This window comes from Eptesicus fuscus, chromosome 13, assembly GCF_027574615.1.
Source record: "Eptesicus fuscus isolate TK198812 chromosome 13, DD_ASM_mEF_20220401, whole genome shotgun sequence".
In the NCBI taxonomy this organism is placed as follows: Eukaryota; Metazoa; Chordata; class Mammalia; order Chiroptera; family Vespertilionidae; genus Eptesicus; species Eptesicus fuscus.
In genome coordinates, this window is record NC_072485.1 from 24,124,860 (window position 1) to 24,144,946 (window position 20,087).

Below are 20,087 nucleotides of genomic sequence, written 5' to 3' on the forward strand. Positions count from 1 at the left end.
ATTAAAATCATTTTCCTTTCTATCAAAAGCTTGCTTCGTCCATTGATTCGTCCAATATTTATGGGCACCCACCTGTGGGCCCCAGCTCTGGCTGCAGGCAGCATTTCAGCTTGGCCCCTTAGGAGCTGCCTATCCTTGGGCGAGTTATGTGGCTCTGTGTGCTGTAATCCCCTCTACAGAATGGATAGAAACGTGAGAATTATCTCACAGGCTTCTCATCAGAATTAAATAAGACAATGCATGTATGATGCTCAAGAGTGTTGGACACCACATCAGTATAATTACTCTTAACCTTTATTTCCTTTCAGCCTGCGGCTTAACGTCAAATATCTTTGAAGGACGTGGAAAAATCCTTAAAGTGAACATTTTGACTACATTAAATGCTACCGAATGCCTCCTCTCTCTCTAAATCGGGGCGTAAGGAGACCGATAACCCAGGAGCAGTGTGAACTCCAGCAGGGACAGGGGCAAATCCCCTCCAGCTCTGGATCCTCCAAGGGGTCTGCCTTAGGGATTGCCGGAGCCCTGCAAACGGATGGGCTCCTCAGATTTAGGTTCCAGGTCCTCTTTCAGGATGCCCCTCTCCGCCCACGCCCAGGTATCTCCGAACGCCCCGCCCCTCCCGTGCCCCGGCCGTTCCCCAGCCCGGCCTCCCCTCACTGGGGTTCGCTACCCGGGGTCCCTTCCTTCCCCGACAGCCGCCTCCAGGGGGCCCCTCGCGCCCCTGCGCTGGGCGGGGCGGGCCGCCCCATTGCGCATGCTCCGGGCGGGCGGGCTGGGGGCGTGGGCCGCGGGCGGGCGCCGGCGCAGGTCCGCTCGCTCGGCGGGAGGCCCGGGTCTGACGTCGGTCTCGCGGCGGCGAGCGCGCGCCCCGGGCGGCGGCGACCTGGAGACCCCCGAGAGATGGAAGCGGCGGCGCCGACGGCGGCCGAGGCGGCGGGGCACGAGGAGCTAGGTGGGTGCTGCGTGCGGGCCGGGCGCGGGCCGACGTGGCGCGGGGCTGCGCGTCCGTGGGATGCGCCGAGGCTCCCGGCCTGCGCTTGGCCCGGGCCGGGGAGGCGGGCGCGGACGCCGGGGCCGCCGCGACCCTGCCCCACGCGCGTGGCCGGCCGCCTCGGGGTTCAAGTTGCTAGTCCCTGGACAGGGAGAGAACCCCACCCCCCTATGGCCCCCCCCCAAAAAAGGAAAACACCTGCCCCCCCCCCCAAAAGAAAAACACCTGGCTGCGTCTGTGTGCCAGGCACTGTTTTAGGCTCGGGTTTGAATTTGAAACCCAGCAAGGCAAACCCTCCCCGAGACCTTTGGGACAAGCCGAGGCTTGGGAGGTTACTGACCTTGTCAGGGTCTGGAGAGAGGGTGTGTGTGTGTGTGTGTGTGTGTGTGTTCAACAAAGGGAAGATAGGAACCTTTGTAGATTTAAGGAAAGATTTTTTTTATTTGGGCTCATCAGAGGACATTGCCGGGGAAGAGTTCCAAGAAGGGGATGTTTATATAGGCGGGGGGGGGGGGGGGGGAGGCAAGGAAAAATACAGCCCAGCATCAGCAGGTCTAGTTAGTTACATGCATTGAAGGATGAACAGTTTTACATCAGGTGGGGAGAATCTGCAGATAATAGGGTCGCGGAGCACCTGTAGTGAGGAGTCTTGGGAAGCAATTACGTTTAAATTTTATTAGGATAAAGAAAGAACAGGCATTTCCTTGTGTAATTGTTCACCTTTTTAATTGGAACTGTTGGCGTAGACGTGGCCAGCCCCACGGAAGGCCTCGATGAGGATTGACGGTGTTCCCTTGGTTACGAGTCAAGTTGGAGCAGCAGCTTCAGCCGCCCTTTCTCAGTGTGTGCGCTGGGGGTGGGGAGTGCGGTGTGTACACATCACAGCCAGCCAGGGAATGGAAAACACCCTAAGGGTTTCCAGCTGTCAAAGGGAAAACAAAAGGAAAGATATTGCTCCTCTTGGGTAAATGCATTATATTTAGAGATATTTTTAATTTGATGCTAAATGATTAAAAAAGAAGTTGAGTTTTTAAGAAATGCTTTATTACAGTAACTAGTTGGTTGACATTCCTGTAATAATGTGCAGGGCACTTCAATTTGATATCTTTTAAGTCACAATCATGGTAGAAATAAACTCAGCATTTTATTGAAGGTTTGCTGTGGATCAATAGTGTGTTAAGTAAGTGCTTTACATATATGCATATCTCCTTTAATCCTCACAACAGCAGGGTGAGGTAGGTGCTACTGTTATCCCCATTTTATAGATAAAATAATTTAAGTTCATTAATGGCAACTCAGATACAAACCCAGGTTTATCTGACTTTTTTCTTTTTATTGAGATAACACTGATTAACAAAATTATGCAGGTTTCAGGGGCATAATTCTGCAACATTATTCGACTTTCAAATTCATTAATAACCTATCTAGGTGAGGATGTGGGGAAATGTGTATTCTCATGCATTGTTGGTAAGAGTAGTATAATGCATTTATCCTTAAAAGTGCACAGCCTGACTGGCTCAGTGGCTGAGTGTTGCCTGACCAGGAGGTCACAGTTCAATTTCCACTGAGGGTACATGCCTGGGTTGTGGGCTCCATCCCCAGTAGGGGGCATGCAGGAGGCAGCCGATCACTGATTCTCTGTTATTCTTGATGTTTTTATCTTTCTGTCTCTCTTTCTCTCTGAAATAAAAAAAGAAATATATATATATATCATATATCCTATCTAATAATAGACAAATATGCAAATTGACCATACCTCAGACACACCCACAAGCCATGCCCACCATCCAATCAGAGCGAGTATGCAAATTAACCCAAACCAAGATGGCTACAGCCACAGAGAGCAAGGTTTCCTAGGTAACAGAGGAAGCCAAGCTTTCTGCCAGCCTTTGCAGGCCTAAGCCTCCACTCAAGCTACAAAGTTTCAATTATAGAAGGTAAACAAATTCAAACAAATGGCGGCAGAATGGAGCTTGAGAGAGCAGGCCAGGTTTGCCGCCGGCAACAGGGGAAGCAAAGCTTTCCGCACACCCTGGCCGGGCTCACCCGCTTAAGGCAACAAAGTTTCAATTATAACCCCAACACAAATGGCTTCGGGCCTTGGAGGGAGCCCCAGGCTTGGCTCTGCTCCAGGCTACAAAGTTTCAATTGTAGAAGGAAAATAAATTCCAGATACCAGGGCCTCTGCTTGGGTTGCCAGGGGGCGTGGCCCGCCTGCAAACCACCACAGGCCCCTTGCTCAGGCCGCCCCACACCACAAGGGAACCCCACCCTGATCAGGGACACCCTTCAGGGCAAACCAGCTGGCCCCCACCCCTGTACCAGGCCTCTATCCTATCTAATAAAAGAGTACTATGCAGATTGATCATCACTGCAACACACAATATAGCTGCCCCCATGTGGTCAAAGATCCTGCCCCCATGTGGACACAAGATGGCCACCACAAGATGGCCAGCAGGAGAGGGCAGTTGGGAGGCACCCGGCCTGCAAGGGAGGGCAGTTGAGAGGGACCAGGCCTGCAAGGGAGAGCAGTTGGAGGTGATCAACCTTGCAGGAGAGGGCAGTTAGGGATAACCAGGCCGGCAGAGGAGGGAAGTTGGGGGCAAACAGTCTGGCAGCAGAGTGGTTAGGGGGTGATCAGGCTGGCAGGCAGAAGCGGTTAGGGGCAACCAGGAAGGCAGGCAGGCAAGCAGTTGGGAGCCAGCAGTCCTGGATTGTGAGAGGGATGTCCGACTACCCGTTTAGGCCCGATCCCTCGATCAACGTCTAACTGCCTGGTCGCCCTTAACTGCTCTCCCCTGCTGGCCTGGTCATCCCCCACTGCCCTCCCCTGCAGACCTGGATCCCCCCAACTACCCTCCTCTGGAGGCCTGCCCCCCCCCAAATGACCTCCTCTTCAGGCCTGGGTCCCCCCCCCCAACTGTCCTCCCCTGCTGGCCTGATCGCCCACAACTGCCCTCCCCTGCCGGCCATCTTGTGTCCACATGGGGGTGGCCATATTTGACCACATGGGGGTGGCCATCTTGTGTGTTGGTCAATTTGCATATTACTCTTTTATTAGATAGGAGATGTCTTTAGTGTTTATAATATTCTTTGATATTTCTCTCTTCATGAGGAGGAACTTAATTTCCTTCCCATTGAGTTGTGGGCTGGATTTAGTAACTTGCTTCTAATGAATAGATTATGGTGGAAGTGAAAATGTGTGACTTCAGACCTCAATTCTAATTGGCATTGTGCCTTGCTCACTCCCTCTCTTTTGGATTCTCTCACTTGGGAGGAGGCTGGCTACCAGGTTGTAAGAATCCTTAAACAGCCACAGGGAAGGACCCCATTGAATGGAATGGAGGCCTCCTGACAACAACCATGAATTGTTGCACAGCAGTAGATAATCAGGACGGATGGGTAAAGCCACAGGAGGAGCAGATTTGGTGGTGCAGACCAGGAGTTCAGTTTGGGGAAATGCTACGTTTGAGATGTCTGTTAGACTTGAAAGGGCAGATGTTGAGTAGGCAATTGGATTGTTTCTGGAGTGAGTGAGAGGTCTGGTCTGGAGAAATAAATTCGAAGTCATCAGCAAAGAGAGAGTAGGTAAAGCCATGGGACTAAATGAGAACGTGGAGGTTTGTTTGTTAATACTCTAAAATGTTACCAGTAGTACCTTCCAGGGTATGAGGTAAATTTAATTACAAAAATGATGCTTATCTATATACTTCCTGATTGTCTACAATGACCAAATATTTCATTTAAAAAGGAATTTTAAAAATCACGTGTCTATGTGAAAAGCATTGGTGGAGGAGTTAAGATACAGGTTTCCTTAAGCTTTATAAATAGTGTAAGGTCTGCATTTCATTTCATAGACTATGGGGGCCTCTGGAAGGTTTCTTGCTGTGCATATTTCTCCACCTCAGAAATGAGTAAAATGGTTACTGTTTCCATCTTATATAGATACTAGTTTATAGATTTAGTGGCAATATTATTTTAAATAAAGAAACTATTTTTTACTTTCTTTTCATTTGTCCATTGCCAAAATATAAGTAAATGATTTCCTTTATTTTGGTGTTATAAAAGTAGCCAAATTGATTACTTTTTTTTTTTTTTACATTTTTCAGAGAAAAATAGAAAAATATACTCAGGATCTCATTGTCCATTTGAGATCCTTATTATTAGCAATTTGATATATTTTATGTCTTTCGTTTTTATTTAACTTTTTAAAACATTATCCCATAGACGCTAGAAGACAAGAAATGAATCATTTTAAAATGCTGAAAACAATTCTACCAACTTAGAATTCTTTATCCAGCAAAAATAGTCTTTAAACAAACAAAAAAACATAGTTGTACTCATCCTGTGATTATTCAGCTTTTTCTCCACTCAGCATATGATACACTTTTGCCTGTTTTACTCAGACTTCAAAACCATAATTTAATGTTATTGTAATACTTTACAAAGTGGATGCATTGTGTAGTTAATTTAGCAATTTCCTGATTGTTGGACATTTAGGTTGTTTCCAAATTTTTAGCATAAATTATGTTTCAGTTAACATCTTCGTGCAGAAATTCTTTTCTCCATAGTTTTTCAGAAGTGGAATTATCAGGTGAAAAGGATAAACATTTTAAGGTTTCAATACATATTGCTAAATTGTAATTTTTCTGATTAAAACTGGAAATTTAGGTTGACTTTAGTTTAGGAAATTGAGGTTGAAATAATTGTCTGGACAATATAAGACAGCATAGAAGCACTGCCTAATTTAAGAATGCATCACTAATGTATACATATGGGTATAATGTATAGTGTATAATACTGACTAAAGCTGTGTCCATTTATAAGTTTTCCATATATAAATAGAAATAATTAGGTCTAGGTAGCTTGACATCCATTGTTTAGTAGTATTTTATAAAGTAGTGTTAACTTTTACTTACAGTAATCACATAGCATTTTTTTAGAGGTTTTCAATTCAGCAATTGGCCAAAAATTACAGCAAGACATTGGCAAATACTAGACTTTATGTATAATGCAAATTGGATTTTATAATTTTTAATTACTTTGTGTGATTTTATTTATGTTTTAACTGTTAAAGCTTTTACTGTGTTAGGATTTTTTAAGTATTTGACTCCTTTACTAGTATCTTTCTTTCTGGCTGGCATAACACATTTTGTTTATCTTTGTAGACTCAGTATTAGCTCATAAATGCTCAGAATTATTATTACTAGTAAATTAATTTCTTGTCAAAGCTTTACATTTAAAAATTCTATGTAGCATAATTTGCTTCTAATACATCATTTTATTAGAAGGGGAAGGAAACTAGTAGTTATTGATTACTATGTGCCAAGGGCTAGGCTCCATGCTTCATATACATGTCATTTCATTGTCGTGAAACCCTGTGAAGTAGAAGTTATTACTCTCATTTGACACAATGCAGAGATAGGTCCAGAAAAATCCTGGTTAAAATATAAATCAGATCATGTCATTCCTCTGCACAAAACTCTCTACTGTGATGTTGTCTAGCATGGTAGCCTTTAGCAATATATGCATTTGGAATGTGGTTTGTCCAAATTAAAATAGATTGTATATATAAAATACACACTGGATTTCCAGGACTTAGTATGAAAAATAGAATGTAAAATATCTTGTTAATAATCTTTTATGTTAATTACATGTTGAAATGATAATACTTTAGATATATTGGATTAAATAAAATATATTACTAATTTCACTTGTTGCTGTTTTCCTTTTTAAGAAATATGGTTATTAGAAAATTTAAATTATGTTTGTGGCTCACATTGTATCGCTGCTGGTCAGCACTGCTCCAGTGGCCTTCATGTCCATTGGTGTGGTCTCCAAGGCTGTACACCATCAGCTCTTGTCATGCTCTGACCTCCTCTCCCACTGCACTCCCCTTGCTCGCTCCTCTCTGGCCACTCTGGCCTCCTTCCTACGTAAACACACCAGACTCTCCACATCACGAGAGCCTTGGCCTTTGTTCTTCCCACTGCCTGGTTGCTCTTCCCTGAGATGGCTGCAGTGCTCACTCTCACCCCGCCTTCAGGTCTTCTTTCAAATCCCACTTTCTCAGTGACTGCCCTATGTAAAATTATAGGCTCGACCTTCCTTAAGCCTAAATCAGGCTTAGGTCTCTCTTCTAAGTGTCCCAGAGCACCCTGCAATCCCCCTATAACAGAGTTTAACGCATCATATTATGCTAGTAATGGTCAATTTTACTTGTATGCATTCTCTACTAACTGATAGGAAAGATGTTAAAAATTGGTGGCTGTAAAGGTTACATAGAAGTTTTATACTATTCTTGAAAATTTAATGTAAATTTGAAAGTATTCAAAAATAAAAAGTTTTAAAAGTTATATGTCAGTCATCCCAACTAAATCATTTTGTTTGCCTCAGCTCTTTGTTATGTAGGTTTATTGTATTTGAATGGAACAAACTTTCATGTCCTTAAACTATCCTGTACTTCAGACTTTACTAATGCATATCGGTCATCTCAATAAATCTGAATTTAGTAAATTTTACTAGAACAGGACAGAGAGTGATGGCTAGTGTTGCTTTTCTCCTTGAAAGGAGCAAAATCATGCTAAAAATTGCTATATGTATATGCAAATTTTGGTTCTAAAAATGTAATGGTTGGAATGGATTTGTAATTTTAAATATTTAAAAATAATTACTTTTATATATAGTATGATTTGAAGCTCATGAGATAAAAATTCATTTTGTTATTTCTTCACATTTCTCATAATTCTATGACCTTTACTGTAAACCTCATGTAGACAAAGCAAAAAACATTTTGCATTGAATACTTACGCTTTTCATTTTGCACTGCTTAGTCCAAACAAAATATCCAGCAAATAAGTCTAGTTGTTTCTTTTTAAATATACTAAAACTCAGAATATTAATGTGCATTAACTTACGGTAGAAATAGTCAAGATGAGTACCAGTGGTATATACTACTTAAAAATTAATTTATACTAGCTTTATCCCACTTTTTAAAATAATAGTGGACTTCTTTGTTTTTCTCTTTAAAGATATGGATGTAATGAGGCCCTTAATAAATGAGCAGAATTTCGATGGGACGTCAGATGAAGAACATGAGCAAGAGCTCCTACCTGTTCAGAAGCATTACCAGCTTGATGATCAAGAGGGCATTTCGTAAGTGTTATGGTTTACATGTCTCCTTTTCCTTTCATTCAGTATATGTTTTGTAATCTATGGGCAAGGGACCCTACTAGATACTACAGAAGACACAAAGGTGGATAAGACATAGTTCCCGCCCTCAAGGTGTTTATAGTCTATTTGGGAAAGAACAAATACATCTAAATTACAGAGCAGTGTATAGGAATTACTCCAATGATGATACATATCAAAGGTTAATGATCTTGCCAAAACCGGTTTGGCTCAGTGGATAGAGCGTCAGCCTGCGGACTCAAGGGTCCCAGGTTCGATTCCGGTCAAGGGCATGTACCTTGGTTGCGGGCACATCCCCAGTGGGGTGTGTGCAAGAGGCAGCTGATTGATGTTTCTCTCTCATCGATGTTTCTGGCTCTCTATCCCTCTCTCTTCCTCTCTGTAAAGAATCAATGAAATATATTTAAAAAAAAGAAAAAAAAAAGTTAATGATCTTGAAGGGAGATCTGATTGAGAGGAATATCAATTTTAAGAGAAGTTGCTTCTGAAATAGGAGTCAGATCATGGGAGGTAGGTAGTAAACCCTTCTTTATGCAGTTGAACTTTTTAAAACTTTTCTTATTTTATCATTAATAGATTTAAGTAAGTTCTTATTCTAGGAGTAATTAATGATTTAGCAAAGTAATGTTTTAATTGATAAGAAAAGAATAGCATAAACTAAAAAATCTTAAGCATTTTTATTTCCTAAGTTGAAAGTTTGTGCTAGTTTTCCTAGTTTATTTTTTTCTTGGTCAAGAGACCTCCTTCAAATGCCTCTTTAGAGGAAACTTTTCTTAGGTGAAACCCCTTAGGGCAGTGGTTCTCAACCTTCCTAATGCCGTGACCCTTTAATACAGTTCCTCATGTTGTGACCCCAACCATAAAATTATTTTCGTTGCTACTTCATAACTGTAATTTTGCTACTGTTATGAATTGTAATGTAAATATCTGTGTTTTCCGATGGTCTTAGGTGACCCTGCTAGTGGTTCTCAACCTGTGGGTCACGTTCCACAGGTTGAGAACTGCTGCTACAGAGCCTAAGACCATTGTTCCACAGGTTGAGAACCGCTGCTATAGAGCCTAAGACCATCAGAAAACACAGATATTTACATTACGATTCATTAAGAGTAGCAAAATTACAGTTATGAAGTAGCAACGAAAATAATTTTATGGTTGGGGGTCACCACAACATGAGGAACTGTATTAAAGGGTCGCGGCATTAGAAAGGTTGAGAACCACTGCCTTAGGGAGTTCATAGTCTAAAAGTTAACCAGTATTTATCTTATCTGATGATACACATTGTTTTTAAACTTGTATGTTTTTTCTTTTAATTAACTTCCTCTTATGTTCATCATAGATCATAGATCAAATATGTTTAGTACCATAATTACATAGACAATGTCAGTAAATTGCTGTCTTACCAACCTAGCTATATAATCTTCAGTATTGTTCTGAATATTACAGCAGCAAAGAGTCTTATGAGAAAATTACCTTTTCTTTATTACTTTAACTAGAGGCCCGATGCACGAAATTCGTGCAAGGGCCTTGGCGCTGGCCTCCACCTGCTGCCGCCATGGCCGCGGGGCCTCTGCCGCCTCTGCCTCGGCCCCTGCCCACTGCAGCTTTGTCTGGAAGGAAGGATGTCTGGAAGGACTTCCGGTCTGATTAGCATATTATGCTTTTATTATTATAGATATGTACAAAAATACTTTTACTTAAATATCTCATTTAATCTCCATAATAATCTTAGGTATTTTACTGTTATTGTATTTTTATTCTTTATTTTATTTTCCTGGTCAAGTTCTTAGGTAGTGTTGAGAACTCTTTTTTAAAAAATAAATTAAAACCACTATTAAAAAATTCAATCAGTTGTATTTTACTTTTAAATGGCAAAGATGGGACTTGAACCAAATATGACTTCTGGCCCATTTAACTTCTGGTTGAATGGAAATGTTGATTCCTTGCCTAGATTAATTTTTAGTTATCTCCTAATGTTAAAACCATGGTCATGTGATTTTAATAGCTTTTGTTCTAAAATGTTTAAATCTTACAACTTTTACTTTTCAGATTTGTACAAACTCTTATGCATCTTCTTAAAGGAAATATTGGAACTGGCCTTTTAGGACTTCCATTGGCCATAAAAAATGCAGGCATCGTGGTAAGACTTATCATTGTGCTCTGTAGTTACCATACAGCTATCAGCCCTAATTTACAGCAAAAATTACCACAAACTAACATCTGGCCTAGTCAACTAAAACATGGTCAGGTGACAAACAGTAATCATTCAGCCATTGTATTGATAAAGTTATGCTAATTATGATAATGGTATCTAACCATGACAGTTAATTACTCTTTTCATTTCTACTTAATTAGTAATATGTGTTATTTGACAGAAAGATCCTAAAATAGTATTTGAATTTACAGGTATGTTTATATCTTATTATTATTGGATTTTCAGGGATTTACTAGTAAGCAGTGTACACATATCAACACATTTATTTATAGAGAAGATTATTTGTATTAGTGAACTTATAGTTTTTTAGGTTCAGAATAAAATATGTAGTTTTCAGATTTCAAGAACAATAGTTAAAAAAAGGAATAACATATTTTGGAAACAAATATTTAAGTATTAGAACCAATTATTATAGTTGCAGAAACTCTAGATAGGGGAGAATTCACTTAAGTAATGAAATTATATTTAACCCTTTTTTAAATGACCAGTTTTCTAAAAAACAATTTTAATATCATCCTTCTCTGCATTTGACTTTGTTCACTCTAATTTAGAGAAACTTAAAATTTTCTAATTGTAAAATGAACTTCGGCTATATTTTGTCTGTGTCTCAGCAACCCCAGAATAACTTTAATTTTAGTAATAAATACCTGAAGTTTATGTACCATTTTTTCAAATAATTATTTTCTAGGCACAGTTCTTCACACATAGTAAGTGCTTAATAAGCAGTCTATAGAAGATTGATAAGAGTGCTGTTTTAGTCATTCAGCGGTTGCCAACAGGTGGTTTGAGGACCACTGGTGGTCTGTGAGGTCCGAAAGGTTGGCGACCGCTGATTTAGATAATGATTCATAGTTGCATGTAAATATTGTGGTGGGGCACTGGTAGTGATAGACTTGCCGTCTCATGTTAAATAATATGTATTCCGTCCTACTTGGTTGCATATCTATCTGTACTCCGTATTCATAGGTTTAGACAGCCAAGTTGATGAGATGGAATTATATGTGGTTAAGTATTACTGGAATTCTTTCTATATCCAGTTTATTAGTTTTCCCATATAAAAATAATTATTTAATCATTTTGTCCAAAAAATATTTATTGGCAAGTGTGTGGTTTGTTCTTATTGCTTATAAGGCAACTTAAATTTTGTTAAACTTACATATTTAAACCTTATAATTTTCCCCTACAGCTTGGACCAATCAGCCTTGTGTTTATAGGAATTATTTCTGTTCACTGTATGCACATTTTGGTACGTTGCAGTCACTTTCTCTGTCAGAGGTAAATGTGGATTCATTAAGCCTAATTTATTTTGAAGCTGTGTAATTATTTAAAGCAATAGATAGTCTTATATTTCTACACTGCTTTGCAACTAGCAGTTGTATTTCCTGTAATCTGTTATATAAACAAGTTTAAGATAATGAATTTGGAAAATGGTAGCATTTTATATGGTTGAAATCTGGTCAGAATATATTTACTTATTTTAAAATATGGCCTTGCCCTAGCCTATGAACATAGTGGTTAGAGCAAAGGCCCACGCACGAAAGGCTTGTGGATCTGATTTCAAGGACATGTACCTGGGTTGTAGGTTCAATCCCCAACCCTGGTTGGGGCTCTTGTGGGAGGCAACCAATCAATGTGTCTCTCTCACATTGTTGTTTCTCTTTCTTATGCTCTCTCTCCGCCCCCTTCCATTCTCTTCCCTTCCCCCTCCTTCCCCCACCCTTCCTTCTTTCCCTTCCACTCTCTCTAAACATCAGTGGAAAAAAATACCTCGGGTGATGATTAACAAAAAATGATGAAGTAAAATTTAGCCTTGTTGGCCTTGGCTGGGTAGCTCAGTTAGTTACGGTGTCATCCTGACACACCAAGGTTGCAGATTCAATTTCTAGTCAGGGCACATACAAGAAGCAAGCAATGAATGCATAAATAAGTGGAACAGCAAATTGATGTTTCTCTCTTTCTTTCTCTCTCTAAAAATAAATCACATAAAAATATTGCCCTATTAGTTGTAGAATGGTTTCTTTTATGAGAAAATCAGGAAAGATATATGGGGAAATGGAGGAAGCAATACTGCTTTTAGTTATAGTGTAATGATCTCCAATTTGTTAGTAATTCAGTTTGGGGTATAATGACTTTGGTGTTCTTTGCTGATATGTGGGTTGGTAGATAGTCCATAAAATAATATTCTTTTTTCTTTATATTTTATCATGAAATGCTTCTACTTTACAATGGACCTCTTTTAAAAAGTAAATATTGTCTATTCTAGTAAAATAAAATTCTTTGTTATTGTTGTTAATCCTCAACCAAGGATATTTTTCCGTTGATTTTTTTTTTTTTTTTGAGAGAGTGGAAGGTATGGGGAGAGACACAGAGAGAGAAACATCAATGTAAAAGTGACACGTCGATTGCTTGCCTCCTGCACGTGCCCTAATGGGGCTGTGGATCGAGCCTATAACCACTGCCCTTGATTGACCCAAACTGGCTAGGGATAGTAAACTAATATTCTTATCTTTAACTCTTGTTGTTTTAAATGCTCTTAAAACTGTGGGCAAGTCATTTATGATTTTTAAATAACAATGTATACTTGAAAGTGGGAAAGAGGACTTGGGGAAATAATACCTACCTCATGGGGCTACTTTAAGGATTAAAGAAGATAGGTTATGTGAAAATAATTGTACACATGTATTAAGTAATGCTATTCTAAGAATGGAATAATTTAAGCATGAACAATGTTTTTAGGTAATGGAAATATTTAAATCTGTGAAGCACAACTATTGTTATATGAATTCTACAAATATGTAAACTTCAACGGTAGATAAAACTAATATATTGGTAATAAGGACAGATAAAATTTTTAAATTTCATGAGACATACTTTATGCAGATCTTGAAATTTCAAAAACTCTGTCTGGGCATACCCCTATAGTCATTAATTCCCATTTATTTGATGTTCTTTTCAAGGAAAGGATTTATGAACCTACTTGAATTTTTTTTCATATACATGTATGTCATTACATTACAGGTTTAAAAAGTCAACATTAGGCTATAGTGACACTGTGAGCTTTGCTATGGAAGTAAGTCCTTGGAGTTGTCTTCAGAAGCAAGCAGCATGGGGACGGTAAGTACTTGCTATATTGTTAATATCTGGTTATTGAAATTACATTAATTTTAAGTATTTTAACCTATAAATGCTGTTAATTTATATATGAATAAAAGTATGATAAAGTTGGGGGAATAAACATAATCTTTAGAGTTAGACAGACTTGGGATCAGATCTCAACTCTACCATTTTTCAATTTTATGACCCCGGACAAATTATTTTGTTTTAGTTTTCTCACTATCACATTAGTTTATAATAATACTTGCTTCACAAGCTTACTACAGTAGTTTAAATAAAATAATATTTATGAAGCACCTGGCAAACTTATAATAAAAGCGTAATATGATAATTAGACCAGACGTCCTTCCAGACAACCTTCTGGATGAAGCCGGGGCTGCAAGGGAAGCCAGGGTCCCGGGTGCCAGAGGGAAGCCCGTGCCGGCAGCTGAGGGAATGAAGGCCTATTCTTGCACGAATTGGGCCTCTAGTATGATATAATCATGTTCAGTCATTTTTCAAGTAAAAGAAAAAAGTGTGATCTCATTATTTCAAAAAATATTATGCTGTTTAACTACATGCTTAGAAGACATCTGAAGTATGCATTTTAGGATATTCTTATCTTATTGGTTAAATATAATTCTATCATTGGTGGACATGGTTAATCAAAGTGAGATGAATACAGGCCTGGAAAAATAAGCATAGGTGATCAACAAAATGTTGAGTGTGGTACAAATTATATGTGCAGTGAAAATTAAAAGAAGAAAAAGAATAGTGTTAATAGTTTATGGTTAAATGTGGCCTTTCTAGGGATTTTCAGGAGTTTAGATGTATTTATGAGCTGCTCAGAGTTCTTGATATGCTGAGTAGGAAAAGGAAGAAAACAGTCTCAGGCCCTAGGCATTTGCCCCAAGAACTGTATCTTCTTCCTCCTGCTCCAGTCCAAAGGCAGCTGTGTCTGTTTTTTCTATCAAAAGAATGGCTTCACATTGAAGTGGTTGGAATGATTATTGGTGGGATACTAATGTCAAAATGAATGAAGAGACCTTAAGGGAATATGTAAATGTAATTCATCAGAGAGAAGAAACCTGAATTCATTTCAGGGTACCAAGATTACTTCTAAAAGAGGTACCTGAAGAACCATGGAGAACTGTAGAGATAGGGCCAGAATGAAGATATAGGCAAGGGCTCTTTTAGTTTCAAAGGGCAGAAGGAGGGTCTGTAGATTTGTAGACCAGATTATTTGACAGCTTGACATTGATGGTCAGATGAGAGACTATAATGAATTAGTAGGTGCATGCTACTAATTCATTGTAGTCACTTATTGTTCCCAGAACAAAATTGAGAATCTTGCCTAGCCTCGTGGCTCAGTTGGTTGAGTGTTGTCCTGTACACCAAAAAGGTTGTGGGGTTGACTCCTGCTCAGGACACATACTTAAGTTGCCAGTTTGATCCCCAGTTGGGGCACAAACAGGAGGCAACTGATTGATGTTTCTCTCCCATGTCGATGTTTCTCTCTCCTCCCCCCCACTTCCTCTCTCTCTAAAATCAATAAAAATATCCTCGGGTGAGGATGGAAAAGATTGAGAAGTATGGGCTATATATTAACATGTAGACAAATTTGTGACTTAATTAACTGCCATACCCAAAGAATGCTAATTTGGTGATATCCCTTTCCCTTCCTCATACATCATTTTGTTTAGCTAGAATTTTACCGATAATCTCCTCAGAAAATAAGGACAGAGCTAAGCTATTGAAGAGGTCTCCGATGGCATGATTAGGGCCATGCCCTCAGTCCTCTCCTATTCCATATTATTAGTGATTTGATAGTAGAGAGTATGCTCATGATATTTGCAAATGACATGAAGCTGGGAGACTTGGGAAATACACTGGGTTAATCTGAAAAATACCTTGAGAAGTAGAAGAGATATGACTAATCTAAAAGAAGAAATGTTTTCATTAATCATTTTATAAGTATATACTCACAAACTGTTGAATTTCAGAAATAAGTGATGGGAAAATTTTGGCCTTTTAACTTAATGAAACATTCTTTTGCTCAATAATAATTGTAGTGATATACTGATCATAAAAGTGTGCTTTTTGTAGAAAATAAATATTTTAATTATTTTTTATATTAAGGATGTGAAAAGAATATACACTATTATAATGCTTTTAAGTAGTTAAAAAGAAAATATATATTGATATTTCAACAGCTCTTATTAATACTCATTTGTGGGTATGTCTTTTTAGGAGTGTGGTTGACTTTTTTCTGGTGATAACACAGCTGGGATTCTGTAGTGTTTATATTGTCTTCTTAGCTGAAAATGTGAAACAAGTAAGTATTTTTCTCCAGTTATTGAAATCATTTTCTTCAAATGCCATAATTATAGCATCATGTTTCCTCTGAGTAAGCCATGGCCAAATATGCAAATGTGTTTCTTTCATTAATCATGTTTCTTTGTAGATTTTCCTTTAGTTGGATTTCTGCTATTATTGCTGATCTTACTTTTCTTATCATTATATCAATAATGCTTATTCATTTGGATCAGAACAGGACATAATTTACTGAGTCTTAGCTACTCGAAATTTAGGTACACAGATGTTCGGAAACATATTCTTTACGTTGATGTTTTATAAAGACATATAAGGCTTTAGCCAGCAGCCTAAAGAGTGAAGTACAAAAGTGGACATTACTAAAATGCAACAATTATTGCCATGGTCTAAAGAGATGCTATGTCCAGGAGTGTACAGTGTTCTTTAATTTTCTCCATATGTAAATGTTTGCTTTAAGAGGAAGTGGTTTGCAGTCTTAATAGAGACTGTTGATTTGAACAAATATGCAAAGCACTGAAATAAAAAAGCTCCTCTATCAAAACAGTGACAGAGCACATTTCTTTATGTGCTTTCACTGGTAGTTTGTCTTTATTATTCCTACATTACACCCTGCTCTTTCATTATTTTAATTAATAGCATTTATTATCCACATGTGTATGGTGCAACATTAGGAATTTTACATAGAATATGTAGTACTTCTCTTCTAGGTATTTTAATGCAAAATTATAATGTGACTGTTTTCTAAAGAATCCGTATGTATACATATAAGTATATTTGACTCATTTTTCTAAGTATAAAGAATACTTTATTTTATATTTAGACCAAGGATTGGCAAACTTTTCTGTAAAAGGCCAGATAATAAGTATTTTTAGTGTTGCTGGACATATGGCCTTTGTCTCAACTTAGCCGTAAACAGCAATACATAAGCAAAGAGATATGGCTGTATTTCAATAAAATTTTATTTGCAAAAATAGGCTGGATTTGGTCTTTGGGCCATAGCTTGCTAACGCCACTGGCTTAGATTTCTAATGTTGGAAAGGCTTATTGAATCAAACTCCCTTTTATAAATGAGAGAATTGATGCTTTCATTAGCATTACTCATTATAGATGATGTACTTTTAATTTTGCAAGTAGTTAATTTCACAAGTTGCATTTTTCTAGGACTACTAACTCAGTTGAGAAGCTGTTTATTGTCAAGAGCTGATAAGACATATCATCTTACCAATCATTTATGTAGAATACAATGGAAATGATGCCTTTCTAGGATTGTGCAACATGTAGTATACTGTATCTTTTTTATTATCTCCTAAGAGAGCAACCAAAAAGCTTGATTTGAATTTATGAATAATGAATAATGCTAATGATGCCTTTTAATTTCATATTTATAAGCTATGACATATCATTTAATCTTTGCAACTACTCTGTAATGTAATGTAAGTACTATGCTTGTTTTATGAATGAGGAAACTGAGTCTTGCCATATGTGAGCAATGTGCCCTATAAATTAGGCTGAAACCTAAGTCTGACATAGCTGCCACCCAGCATATTCATTGCTCATCACTGGACAGAACCTTGTCTGATTTTAGTTGTGTGTGTGTGACCTAAAGAGTATATAAAGTACATAAAATGAATATCTGAAGCTTAGGATTGGTGACGTTCTCCTACAAAATACTATCAGTTGCTTCCAAAGGTAAATGGAAGAATTTAACGCATTTGCACATGTGCTAGAATACCAGGTAGAAAAGTGATGCTCTGGGAGGTAAGAAGAATGCCTGGTATGGATAGAAAGATGAAAGGCCTTGTGAGAAATAAAGGGCAACATGGAAAAAGACATTCATTGAGACTTGAGAAAAATTGAAAGGAATGATGAACATGTCACCTCGGCAGAGCAGACAGATGGTCACTGAAACAGCAGCATCAGAGATTTCCACTCTCTCCAGAGGCGCGCTCTCACATTTGATAGCAGTCTCTGGTAGTTGGATCAAACCTTACCAACACACAGTTGATCAAATCTTACCAATTACTACTACTGTTACAGTTAAAGACGGTAAGATTATTACCGCCTGAATCTACATAAAATTGGAAGTGTAGTATTTCATCAAACTAAAGAAGTAAGGGTTTAGTTGCTATACAGATGTGTGAACCTCCTGCTCTGCAGCTGCCATATGGCTGTCTCATTACACCATCGTGGACAATTGGAGGGTAAAAAAGCCATAGTTTTCCCCATGATTTAGTCCATTGTAGTTATAGTTCCATTCGGTTCTTACTCTAAGATACTCTAGAACAGTGGTTGGCAAACTCATTAGTCAACAGAGCCAAATATCAACAGTAGAATGATTGAAATTTCTTTTGAGAGCCAAATTTTTTAAACTTAAACTTCTTCTAACGCCACTTCTTCAAAATAGACTCGCCCAGGCCATGGTATTTTGTGGAAGATCCACACTCAAGGGGCCAAAGAGCCACATGTGGCTCGCGAGCCACAGTTTGCCGACCACGGCTCTAGAACATTTCAGAGGGATGAAATAGTGTATATGGGCCTTGTGAGAAATGAAGAGTGGGGAAGGGATATTAAGAAAAAAAAAAAAAGATTTGGTATGGACTTTAGAGTCAAAAGATCTGAATTCAAATCTTTGCTCTCTCAGTTTTAACTCACTCATTGGGCAAGATCCCCTTATCCCTACTCAAGTCTCAGTTTCCTTGTTTGTAAAATGGGAATAGTAATAAAAGCTCCCCTTGTTCCCTTATTGTGAGGCTCAGCTGACAAAAGGGTTGTGAAAGCCTTTGTAAACTGTCAAGCAGCATACAAATGTAGGGTATTATGGCTTTGATTTTGATTTTAGCTTTGCTGAAAAACATAACCTGCCTTTGGAATTTTAACCATTAGATTACTGAATAATTGAAAAAAAGTTAATAAGTAGTGATTTTTAGTCAATTTGAGCTCTAACTGGAAACAACTGAATTTAGTAATTTTATTTTATAATATTTATTTCAGTGTTTTGCATTTTGGTAAACATGTGAGATCATAGGAAGTCCTATTAGATAGCCAATCTCTGTCTCTAGAGGGCACCAAAGGACTCAAATGTTTACCTGAATCTTGCTCTAGGTATGTATCTACACTTTTATTTTATTTTTTAATCCTGAAAATTTTTATAATCATTGTTCTGCCAAAGAATACTAAATTATGAGATATTTGTGATAGAATTAATTTCATATTCCCAAGCACCTCATGATTCAAAAAAACCATTTTTAAAACTGGTTATGTAACTGCTTTTCTCTTGCCAGCTATCCTTGTTAGCACCTAACTCTGATCAATATCTAATCTGATTATTGGAGTTACTTCTTTGATGCAAAAGTTTTTGGCTCCAAATAATTTGGTTACTGAGAAAATTGAGTCAACAAATAAAATACCTTCTTAAGAGCCAAGTATTGTGAATTACCAGTTTAGCTTCTATTTCAAATTATAGAAAATCAAATATAAAGTTTTGATGGCCACTTACAAGATTAATGTGAGCTATACATTTCTTAAATGGTGCATGGTGTAACCCGAGAGTTTGTTAGTCCAGTATGAGTAAGAAATTGCCTATATAATTTAAAACTAGTAGATATATTCCCTGCAGTTGAAGATGATTTGTACATTTTTAGGTGTTTATTGTGGATTATTAAGTATAAAATTAGTTTCACTTGAATTGTTAATCACATGAGAATTCTGTCCTGAATTTCTGATTTGTTGGCCTGTTAATACTTACTTTGTTTAGAGAGAGAGATGTTGGAGGGGAAGCCAGGTGGCTAGTTGGGCAGGGCGGCGGTATTTTATCAGGTCAACATGTAGCTCTTACAAGCTAGATTCTGGAGTCTCAAGCCTAAGTTTGAATTCTCGAACCAACACTTACTGACTTGAAATTATGTAAGTTTTTTTTACCCTTCATAAACCTCAGTTTCCTCAACTATAAATAGAAATTAGTACTACCACCCACCTCAGAGAGTTGTTTTGAGGATTGAATGAGATGCTGTATAGATACATAGAAAGTACTCTATTAAAAATACTATATTAGTATAGGATCTGGTTCTTGAAATTTTATGTATTCAGAAATTTGATAAGTTATGCTCAAAGGAGGGTACAGTGTTGGGGGCAAATAGATTTTCACTGGTATTTAAATTATGGTAAGATCAGTCTCTGCTGTGAATTTTTAAAATTGTTTTTAAAGTTCTCTGTCATTTCATTACTATATTAGTGAGTTGGGTTATGTGATTAATTGAATCAGAG

General features: G+C 38.1%; 1 protein-coding gene across 5 annotated transcripts in view; it reads left to right on the forward strand.

Moving 5' to 3' along the window:
• Positions 1-790: 790 nt before the first annotated feature.
• The window catches only part of SLC36A4 (solute carrier family 36 member 4), a 73,729-nt gene continuing 54,432 nt past the window's right edge, over positions 791-20,087 (forward strand). For 2 of the 5 annotated variants that reach the window (XM_054724704.1, XM_054724702.1), the window contains exons 1-6: positions 791-955; positions 8,026-8,149; positions 10,232-10,322; positions 11,584-11,672; positions 13,416-13,511; positions 15,741-15,825. In XM_054724704.1, coding sequence (XP_054580679.1) covers positions 904-955; positions 8,026-8,149; positions 10,232-10,322; positions 11,584-11,672; positions 13,416-13,511; positions 15,741-15,825 — 537 coding nt within the window. In that variant the 5' untranslated portion in view covers positions 791-903. Of the gene's footprint in view, positions 956-1,558; positions 1,959-8,025; positions 8,150-10,231; positions 10,323-11,582; positions 11,673-13,415; positions 13,512-15,740; positions 15,826-20,087 lie in introns of those variants that run through there. The other 3 variants (XM_054724703.1, XM_054724705.1, XM_054724706.1) reach the window with 3 other exon arrangements.